At 45.7% G+C, this 11772-nt stretch overlaps 1 protein-coding gene across 1 annotated transcript; it reads left to right on the top strand.

Annotated features, from left to right (window-relative positions):
• Positions 1-451: 451 nt before the first annotated feature.
• piga (phosphatidylinositol glycan anchor biosynthesis, class A) lies at positions 452-6925 on the top strand (the record flags this gene model as incomplete). Its single annotated transcript, XM_080537033.1, has 6 exons — positions 452-892; positions 1271-1541; positions 2738-2870; positions 3100-3232; positions 3497-3703; positions 6620-6925. The coding sequence occupies 6 exons, from the start codon at positions 452-454 to the stop codon at positions 6923-6925; spliced, it is 1491 nt and encodes a 496-aa protein (XP_080393159.1).
• Between the last annotated feature and the right edge of the window lie 4847 nt (positions 6926-11772).

Genomic DNA, 11772 nt, shown 5'->3' on the forward strand with positions numbered 1-11772 from the left:
TGTTGAACTTTCTTCAAGCTTCTCTAATATAGAAGCCATAGAGAGCTAACCCATGTCTGTGATGGCTCTTATAAGTGGTTAATCTAATTAAGTTTCGGATATATTTCGACATTTGAATGAATGAATGGTCTTTATTGTCATTAATATTAATATAGTGGATAGTGTACATAGCCTTTATTTATGTAAACCAGCTCTTTTCCCTTCTTGTCTTTAGTATTTTTTTCCTAGCACCAGGGGAGCCCCCCCTCACAAATGTCGTTGTATGGTACCTGTACTATATTAATGACAATAAAGACATTTACCTCTATTGTATCATATGACATATATGACTAACCCTAACCCAACTGTATGTTTATTTAATATTTCACTGCTTACTTAGGTGTGAAGTTGCCCCCAATGACATGTGAGATGCCTGTATGAGTGACACACACAACCACCACAGAACTCCACCATGGCTCTGCGAAGGAGGGGGTCGGCTCCCACCGCCGACGGGGCTCCTGAAGGGGTCCTCACAGGGGCCCTCCCCCAGGCCCCCGCCAAGCACAACATCTGTATGGTGTCTGACTTCTTCTACCCCAACATGGGAGGGGTGGAGAGCCACATCTACCAGCTGTCTCAGTGTCTGATCGAGAAGGGCCACAAGGTGGTGATTGCCACCCACGCCTACGGCAACAGGAAGGGGGTCCGCTACCTGACCAAGGGGCTGAAGGTGTACTACCTGCCTCTGCAAGTGATGTACAACCAGTCGACGGCCACTACCGTCTTCCACAGCCTGCCTCTGCTGCGCTGTGTGTTTGTGCGCGAGGGGATCACCGTGGTCCACGCACACAGCTCCTTCTCTGCTATGGGACATGACGCACTGTTCCATGCCAAGACCATGGGACTGAACACGGTAGGTAACATGGAAGTCTTGTGGGGTGGAACTAGGATGGGTGGGAATTCAAGTGGATTTTGTCCTATTTTACTTGTGTAGAGTAACATTATAAATACTATATATATAGGCCTATATATATATACAGTATATGTGTGTTACGGTCCATGTGGGAATGCGGTACATGTGGGAAAACTAGGGTTAGGTGCTACGTCGACTTGGTACATGCTGGCATGTCTAACCCTAACCCTAATCCTAACCCTAGTATTCCCACATGTACCGTAACATATATACACATTTGTTGTATAAATAGAGTAACATTATAAATAGGCCTAATATTATAATCAAGATACATTTCTTAACTTTGTCAATACAAACAAAGACCTTCGTGTGTTGCAGGTGTTCACTGACCACTCGCTCTTCGGCTTCGCGGACGTCAGTTCGGTGTTGACCAATAAGCTGCTGACCGTGTCCCTCTGTGACACCAATCACACGGTCTGCGTGTCCTACACCAGCAAGGAGAACACGGTGCTCAGGGCGGGGCTTGACCCTGAGATTGTGTCTGTCATCCCTAACGCCGTCGACCCGACAGACTTCACCCCTGACCCCTCCCAGCGCCAGGAGGACCGGATCACCATCGTGGTGGTCAGTCGCCTCGTCTACCGCAAAGGTAGGTAAATGGTACCCTAAATGGTAAATGGACTGCACTTATATAGCGCCTTTATCTAAAGCGCTTCACAACGGCCTCTCATTCACCCATTCACATACACATTCGCACACCAATGACGGCAAGCTACCATGCAAGGCGCCGGTCGGCCCGCTCACTGGGAGCAATTTGGGGTTTTAGTGTCTTGCCCAAGGACACTTCGACATGTGGCCAGCCGGGGGCTCGAACCGCCGATCTGCCAACCTTGCGATCATTAGACGGCGGCTCCTCTACCTCCTGAGACACAGCCGCCCCCGGTAGGTAGGGATGGTTCAGGTCCAGAGACACGTTCATGTGTGTGTGATTCGGTATCAGAAAAAAAGGTTCAATACGTATTAAATCACACATCCGATTTGATCTGTGGAATTCGGCTGTGACCTTTGAAACATCCTAGCAACTGAACAATGTAACCTAGCAACACAAAACCTCTAATTGGCTAAAATGGAAGATGGAAAGTTCAACTTTGTTTATTGTCTGTAAAAGAACGTCCAAAATGTATGAAAACGGACGCAAATAGACCTTTGTCGTCTCTGTTGTCCGTTAATGGATGACTCCCATAGAGAAAGGAAATGGGGGGAATAATGGGGCGGCTGTGGCGCAGGAGGTAGAGGCTGTGTCTCAGGAGGTAGAGGCTGTGTCTCAGGAGGTAGAGGCTGTGGCTCAGGAGGTAGAGGCTGTGTCTCAGGAGGTAGAGGCTGTGTCTCAGGAGGTAGAGCCGGCGTCTAATGATCGCAAGTTTGGCAGATCGGCGGTTCGAGCCCCCGGCTGGCCACATGTCGAAGTGTCCTTGGGCAAGACACTGAACCCCAAATTGCTCCCTGTGAGCGGGCCGGCGCCTTGCATGGTAGCTTGCCGCCATTGGTGTGTGAATGTGTGTGTGAATGAGAGGCCGTTGTAAAGCGCTTTGGATAAAGGCGCTATATAAGTGCAGTCCAGAAAGGATTGGGTTTAATTCATAATTAACGGAGAGCATGGTTTGGTGTGGCCTGGTCTTAACTGACCCTTAACTGACCCTCGGAGTCTACAGTGTCTGGTGGTTTCTTCTCTTCCTCCTTCATTGGTAACCCCCCAACGCGGGCGAGTCCTAAATCACTGTCTGAGTTCAAGGAAAGTATCGAGTCAGCAGACACTGCCATGTTTGACCTGCGTTCTCCTTGTAGGAATAGATCTTCTTGGTGGGATAATCCCCGAGCTCTGCCTCAAACATCCTGATCTGCATTTCCTGATTGGTGGAGAGGGACCCAAGAGAATTGTGTTGGAGGAAGTGAGAGAGAAATACCAGCTTCATGACAGGTACAGGTAGTACTGTGTGTGTGTGTGTGTGTGTGATTTCTGATCATCCGTGGAGTGTGTGTGTTTGTGTTTGTGTGTGTGTGTGTGTGTGTGTGTGTGTGTGAGTGTGTCTGTGAGTGTGAGTGTGTGTGTGTGTCTGTGTGTCTGAGTCTGTCTGTGTCTGTGTGTGTGTGTGTGTGTGTGTGTGTGTGTTTGCGCGCGCGCCTTAATTATCTGCTCTCTCTCCTAGGGTGCGTCTCCTGGGGGCTCTGGAGCATAAGGACGTGCGCGGGGTTCTGGTCCAGGGACACATCTTCCTCAACACCTCCCTGACCGAGGCCTTCTGCATGGCCATAGTGGAGGGAGCCAGCTGTGGCCTGCAGGTGTGTGTGTGTTCAACACTCTCACTAAAACACTGGATACATTAATATTTGTGGGACAGTGTTGAAGGTGAGGATATTCATCTTAGATGTGTGTGTGTGTGTGTGTGTGTGTGTGTGTGTGTCTGTATGTCTATGTGTCTATGTCTGTGTCTGTGTGTGTGTGTGTGTCTGTGTCTGTGTCTGTGTCTGTGTCTGTGTCTGTGTCTGTGTGTGTGTGTGTGTGTGTGTGTGTGTGTGTGTGTGTGTGTGTGTGTGTGTGCGTAGGTGGTGAGTACACGTGTAGGTGGGATCCCCGAGGTTCTCCCTGAGGACCTAATCACCCTCTGCGACCCCACCGTGCGGTCCCTGTGCGCCGGCCTGGAGGGCGTCATCGCCAGGCAGCGCTCCGGCACCGTGGCGTCCCCCGCCTCCGTCCACGCCCGCGTGCGCACGCTCTACACCTGGAGGAACGTCGCGGAGAGGACGGAGAAGGCAGGTTCACTCATACAGGGTTTGGGGTTTGATGGTATTACAAACATGTATTTGATGACATCATTGGTTATTTATTGTTTAACAGATATTATTATTGACAAAACACTAGTGTTCCTTATTTATTTTACATAAATGAATATTCAGGGGCGCTTAGGTGGCGTAGCGGACTAAGCGTTGACCATGTAACCGCAGGGTCCCCGGTTCGATTCCGGCCGCGGACATGTCCTGCATGTCATCCCTTCTCTCTCTCTCACCCATCCTTCCTGTCGAATCTCTACTGTCTCTATCACAATAAAAAAGAGAAATATGAGTGGGACTGCCCCACTCAGAAAAAATAAATAAATAAATAAGAAAGTGCTTGAATTCCTCTCTCTCTCTCTCTCTCTCTCTCTCTCTCTCTCTCTCTCTCTCTCTCTCTCTCTCTCTCTCTCTCTCTCTCTCTCTCTCTCTCTCCCCAAAAAAGAAGATATAGGTAGCATGTAGAAGGGAATAAAACAACCATACTAGTTACTAAGGTTAATTAGTTAGCTACATTTTAAACCGACATAACGCTGTTAGATTTGAAAACCCTTCATGGTCATTCCTATTATTATATACATTCTCATCTACATCTGTCTCAAACTATGCCGTGGTGGGCCCTTGAATTTGAAGGAATTGAGTCTTGAAAGTCTTTGAAAGGTGCTTGAATTTGATGTTTCAGAAGGTGTGGGAACTCTGCTCATAGGACCCATTCAGCCACTCCCAGTCGTCACGTAGTCAAAGTCCTTTGTCGAGCGTTGCCTAGCACAGTTTCATAGACTCTGGCAGCTCGTCTAATGAGTCATTGATATCAGTATTGATACCATATCACTCCAGTTCTCCAACAACTTCATTGGCTCCCCATCAAATTCCGTATTCATTTTAAGATTCTCCTTCTCACCTTTAAGGCTCTCCGTAACCTAGCAGCACCCTCATACCTCTCTGAACTCCTTCTCACTCACACTCCCTCCCGTAGTCTCAGATCCTCCTCTGCCAACCAACTTGTCATCCCTTCTGCCCGCCTGACTACTATGGGATCTAGAGCCTTCAGCCGTTCTGCTCCCCGCCTCTGGAACACTCTGTCTCCTAACATTCTGGAACTCTCTGCCACCTAACATTCTGGAACTCTCTGCCACCTAACACTCTGGAACTCTCTGCCACCTAACATACGCAATATTGACACTCTCACCACTTTCAAATCAAAGTCTTAAAACACACCTTTTCACAATGGCTTACTTGGTTTGATCTCCTGTATTTTGTTTGTTGTTATATCTGATTTAGCAGTTTTTATCTCATTTTGCTTTGTTGATTTTAATGTTTTGATATGTGGGTTTAAACTGTCTTGTAAGGTGTCCTTGAGAGCCTTGAAAGGCGCCCATAAATACAATGTATTATCATTATTATTATTATTATTATTATTAGTATGCTTGAGTGATCTCCATGGCTAGGCGGGTCTAGCATACTGCCTCTGAGGGGTAGCTATTCGGTTGTTAAGTCGTGACGTGTTTCCGGGTCCAGAGTTGGCTGAGGCTCTCTCTTTGAAATGCCTCAGTAATAATAATAATTCATTATATTTGTATAGCGCTTTTCAGAGGCTCAAAGACGCTGACACATATGGGGAAAATGGGAAAGTGCTGCTGTGTCCCTTGTTGTATGAATAGATCCCAGTCTACAAAACGATTGAACTGTCATTCTACCGCTTTAGTACACTGGTACTCTGGTGCTTTAGTACACTGGTACTCTGGTGCTTTAGTACACTGGTACTCTGGTGCTTTAGTACACTGGTACTCTGGTGCTTTAGTACACTGGTACTCTGGTGCTTTAGTACACTGGTACTCTGGTGCTGTAGTACACTGGTACTCTGGTGCTTTAATAATAATAATAATAATAATAATAATAATACATTTTATTTATATGGCGCCTTTCATGGCACTCAAGGTCGCCGTACAACAACAAATCTAAAAACAGCCACAAAATTCAAAACACAAAATACATAGAAATATACAGTATAAAACATAGCCAGCAGCAGAGCAGCACGGGAAAAGCAAATCAACCGGGATACGCCTGCGTAAACAGGTGGGTTTTGAGGTGAGTTTTAAATGAGATGATAGAGTCAATGTTCCTGATGTCGGGGGGGAGGGAGTTCCAGAGGCGAGGGGCGGAGCGGCTGAAGGCTCTAAACCCCATGGTGGACAGACGGGCTGGGGGGACGGTCAGGTTGATGGAGGAGGCAGACCTGAGGGACCGGGTGGGAATGTTGATGTGGAGGAGGTCGGACAGGTATGGAGGGGCGAGGTTATGGATGGCCTTGAAAGTGTGGAGAAGGATTTTGTAGTTGATGCGGTGTTTGATGGGGAGCCAGTGGAGTTGGTGTAGAATGGGGGTGATGTGACTGATGACAGGGGTTCTGGTGACAATACGGGCAGCAGCGTTCTGGACCAGTTGGATCTTGTGGAGGAGTTTGTGGGGGAGACCAAAGAGAAGGGCGTTACAGTAATCTAGGCGGGAAGTGACGAGGGAGTGGACCAGGATTGCGGCGCTTTAGTACACTGGTACTCTGGTGCTTTAGTACACTGGTACTCTGGTGCTTTAGTACACTGGTACTCTGGTGCTGTAGTACACTGGTACTCTGGTGCTTTAGTACACTGGTACTCTGGTGCGGGGAATTTCTGGTTTGGACCCGAATGGTAACCTGTGTGTCTTGTCTCCCCCAGGCTCTGAGGGGTAGCTATGGTAACCTGTGTGTCTTGTCTCCCCCAGGCTCTGAGGGGTATCTATGGTAACCTGTGTGTCTGGTCTCCCCCAGGCTCTGAGGGGTAGCTATGGTAACCTGTGTGTCTTGTCTCCCCCAGACTCTGAGGGGTAGCTATGGTAACCTGCGTGTCTGGTCTCCCCCAGGTGTACGACAGGGTGGCTGGACAGGAAGTCCTCCCGCTGGACAGACGGCTGCTCAGGCTGAGGGCTCACTGCGGCCCCGTGGCCGGCTCCATCTTCGCCCTCATGGCCGTCCTCGACTTCCTGTTCCTGCTCGTCCTCCAGTGGTTCGTACCGGACCGGGTCATAGACGTCGCCATGGACGCCACCGGCCCCAAGGGGCTGTGGACGCGGGGGGGCTCAAGTGACGGGGGGGGGAAAGAAGGAACTCTAAATTCGAAAAGTGCCACGAAGAAGCAGAAGTCAGGTGCTCACAAGACCACGCTATGACGATAACTTCTATTCCAACACTCCTTACCCCCCCCCCCCCCCCACCCCTACCCAACCCAACCATCTTAACCCATATAGTTACTACCTGACCAGTCCCTACCTGACTTTCTTTGCTTCTTAACATGACCTCTGACCTTACGACCTGTAGAGCACTGAGCACTTAACGCTGAATGTATATGGGAACACCCAAACGATGTTTACACACTCCTCTTCCCAGGGTCGTGGCTCAGGCTGTGGGATGAAGCTAAGGGAAAGCAAACAGACGAAGGTCCTATGACACTAGGATGAGTTCCCTTGCTCAGGTAAAGGAAGGTGTGGGTATAGCTGTTACATTCTTTGTAACCTTTGGTTTAACAGGACTATTGAATCATTCCTTTATATGCAGCTCATCGTTTTTCACTTCTCTGTTTGCACAGCATATGGAAGGGATTGGCTCACAGTACTATATAGTATTATTATATACAGTGACATAGGGAAGCAGGACGACTTGTGCGGAAACCCAAAAATGCCATTCGAATATTAGTTGCCAAACGTAGCATGGGGACTTGGGGCTTAAGCCCAATTTATACTTCTGCGTCGAATTTACACGCGGCCATAGCCTACGCAAGGGCTCTCCCAATTTATAGTTCTGCGTTGGTCGGTCTGCGTCGCGTTGGTCGGTGTACTCATAGCAGCAAAACATTTTTTTTTGTTATGCTTGTAAAGAAAATGTCTATAATGCATTGAAATGACATTAAACTAAGATAATAAGATGGGTATCATAATTTTTCTAATCTTTATTAATAAGTAATTACAGAAAAAGTACAGTTTTTTTTTTTTTGTGTAAACTAAATTTCTGTCATGGCTTCCGCATTTAGGCCTACGAGAGAGTCGGAATGTGACGCTACCAAGTGGACCAATCACAGTTCTTACGGTCTGCGTAGGTGTGCCGCGTAGTTACATTTTCGGAGAGGTGCGCGACGAGCTACGGTGTAGATTTTACGCAGAAGTATAAATTGGGCTTTAGTAAAAGTGAACCTGATGTGGAGTTTCTGTGAACAGTATTGCTTTCTCACACTCGAGTCTGTGTCCTCTGTATTGCCAACACATCATGTGACCTTGTCCTAAGGACACTGGTGATGGTATTTGAACTTGAGGAGTGAGGTTACCATTAGGGCTGCACGATTTGGGGAAAAAAATCGAATTGCGATTATTTGGACAGATATCGCGATTGCGATTAATTTGCGTTTTTTTTTTTTTTAAATAGCAAAAAAAAAAAAAAAAAAAAAAAAGGAAGTTTTTGTAAAGTGTGGCCATATCTCCGGCTAGGAAGGTCGTATCAACGTGCAGTTTGTTTGTACGTCTTCAGGGGACTTAGAGGCTCCCTCCTCTAGCACCCCCACAGCCCGAGCTACGAGTGAAAGAACTAAACTTACATTGGGTTGCTTTAAAGTTGGGTTGCTTTAAAATCAAGCTTCAGATTAAAACATGTGATGGAGCATTACTAACTGACTCAGGTGGTTTGTTTCACACAACCATCTAGGAAAGCTTAATTGGAAGCTGTTTGGAAAAGGGCAGGTACTTTCAAAAAATACGATGCGATGTTGTTGGTGTGCGTTCATTGACGTTGACGTTCATTGACGTTCACGTTCATTGTTGACGTTCATTGTTGACGTTCATTGACGTTGAATCCGACGCGCTGTATGACGTATCCCATACGGGTAGTGGTGGTCTAGTGAGTTGGACTTGTGATCGGAAGGTTGTGTGAGTTCAAATCCCGCCTGAAACCACACCACTACTAGTGTGCCCTTGAGTAAGGCACTTAGCCCTCAGTTACTCCAGGGGGAATGTCCCTGTAATTCGTTATTGTAAATCGCTTTGGATTAAAAGCGTCTGCTAAATAGCAAAAAAAAAAAAAAAAACGCAGGCAAATCGCAGGCTTTGCGATTAGCTAATCGCATCATTTCAAATCGCGATTTCGATTTAAAATCGATTAATCGTGCAGCCCTAGTTACCATCTCAACTCGGTTACAAAGGCATGCATACATACATTATTTTGTATTCAGACCTCAGCCTCTATTCATGTTCAGATTCAGATAACGTTTATTGCCATTATGCTTGACACATATAGGAATTTGCTTTGGCATTACAGTATGTGTTTGAAGAGCCCACTCGATATATAACAAACAACATTTTTAAGATCACTAAATATTTTGTGTCAATCTGTGTCGAATCAATTTGTGAATTGGATTCACTGTCTCGTCTGCCGTAGGCTACTGGTAGGTGATACGTTCAACAAACTTGTAAACAAACTCGGAAGTGTTCAAAAGCAAGGACTGTGTGATCATCTAATTATGTGTAGTTGTGTGTTTTTAGCATGTTGATGTTCTATCAACATGTTGTGATGCTGCTAAACATGAAGTTAGATGTTCGTAGCTAAGTTCCTTTTTAGCACTAGCTATTAGCAGCTGTTTTGCCTGTGTTTTGATTCAGAGCGCGTTTCTCCGCTATTTGGATTGTATGACACATCATTTGAAAGCTTACAATCTGCACTTTCATAATCTGGAAAAAACTGAAAAATCAAGGACTTGAGGACTTTTTAATCACACCCTGTCACATATTATTAGATAGCATACTTAATTTATGTTCATGATGTTTGTCTTACTTATACGTATATCAGGAGGTAGAGCCGCCGTCTAATGATCGCAAGGTTGGCAGATCGGCGGTTCGAGCCCCGGCTGGCCACATGTCGAAGTGTCCTTGGGCAAGACACTGAACCCCAAATTGCTCCCAGTGAGCGGGCCGGCGCCTTGCATGGCAGCTTGCCGCCATTGGTGTGTGAATGGGTGAATGAGAGGCCGTTGTAAAGCGCTTTGGATAAAGGCGCTATATTAGTCAGTCCATATCATGCTTTATAAAGGGCTTTGTTGTCGTTTCTCTTTATTTCCTTTTGGTTTATTTATACAAATGCTTTTGATTTCACGAAGGCTGTGTAGCCTGATGGAGTGGGTCCTGAATAGGGCTGGGTTCAAAAAATCGATTTCCCGATTCAGAATCGATCTTCATTAAAATGAGCGATTATCGATTCCTAAATCCCGAGATCGATTTTTTTTTTTTTTTTTTATTTTTTTTTTGTTGCTTGCAGCTTCAACCCACAACGAGATCTCGTGCTACAAGAATTGATCATATCTCACGCAACGTGAGGTCTCAACACTAAAATCTAAAAACATGGCGATGGCAGGGACACTCAAGTCACCACCAGGCTTAAAGTCAGATGTCTGGGTGCATTTAGGATTTAAAAAATGTGATGATAGAGATGAGCTGGACAAAAGCAAAGTCATATGTAAATAAAAAGTACATTCATGTAACTGCTTTGGAGTCAATTCATTGATATGTTTAACAATGCTACATGTTACAGGGTTCCTTGAACCATTTATAGCATTAATTCTGAGAATCTCTTTCATATTCAAGCAAAAAATGTATATTTTAACTAGATCGAATCGGAATCGAATCGAATCGAATCGAATCGTGAATCGAATCGAATCGTGAGCTCACTGAGCTGGTGAATCGGAATCGAATCGTTTTGGGAAATCAGTGGCGATACCCAGCCCTAGTCCTGAACCATGACTTATGGGGAATAAAATCGATTTCATAAACATTTATTTTCACTCTTTTCCGTGTCATCAAGGTTTACAACTTAAACACATCCAGACAACTTTCAACTGAATCGGTCAGGCTAAAGTCACCCTTATTTCAACATGTTTTCCGCAGCCAAGGCTTCATATCATTGACCTGAACCGTGTTTTCATGGTATACTACAGGAACAAAACACCCCATTTTCTCAGGGAATAGAGTGGCATTCTGGTGTGCAGACAAGCCAGACGAAAACACATCACTGTGAAAGGGGAGGAGATAGGTTAGCATTCCTGTCTTTTCAAGGCTAAGGATAGGGAACCATTCACACATTCTCAGGGTCATAGAGTCATTAAGGGATGTCTATTGACTCTATAAACAGGTTTTAAGGAGGGGTGGAATATTCAGGATGAGCCCAGGATGTTCTAGAGGTGTACAGATGATGTGTACTTACTGCACATTTGGAATCATTTTTAAAATGTTTTGGTGGGCTAGATTGGGCTTGTAGATCGACCTCAGGGCTTTGACTGAAGACTCAATTTGTAAATTTGGCTTTATTGCCGTATGTCTGGAATTTGCTTACATCCCATTGTTAACCGTTACTTTATTACCCACGTTTGAACAAGTTTAGACGTGTTATGTATTTGTAGGTGTATTAGCATGTACATGTATTTAAATCCATTCAGAGTAGTGTCATCATTTATGACACTTACGCGGCACATCAACTCTCTAGTCTCTACTCTAAATGGATCTTTGGAAGCTGATCAATATTTTCTCAAACATAACAGATTATTTCTCTTCGATAGTACCTCATCCTCTCCCGAGAGCGTCTCTTCTTGTGGACATTAAAACTCCTTATCACCCGGATATGAGAGGATGCAGGACTGTTGCAAGTTACACAAGTTTAAAGTTTATTGTTATCTGTACTCCTCGTCTAGGAGTGTATAAAAGAACAAATGTATCTACTCTCAGTGTAAACAAGCAGTATCAAGGGGGAGGTGTGTGTGTGTGTGTGTGTGTGTGTGTGTGTGTGTGTGTTCTACTCTTTGTGAGTCCCATCCGTCCATGTATTGTTATGCACATAGGGGATAAGGGTGTGGGTAGTTTGGGGTGGGGGAGGTGGCTGGGAGGGGTGAGAACAGGACTGGGAGGACCAGATCTGTGTGTGTGACACTCAGACAGACTCAGTTATACTGTGGAGCTGTGGAGGAGGAGGAGGCTGCTGCTGTTTGACC

The sequence above is a fragment of the Nansenia antarctica genome, assembly GCF_963989245.1.
Source record: "Nansenia antarctica genome assembly, chromosome: 7".
Taxonomy (NCBI): Eukaryota; Metazoa; Chordata; class Actinopteri; order Argentiniformes; family Microstomatidae; genus Nansenia; species Nansenia antarctica.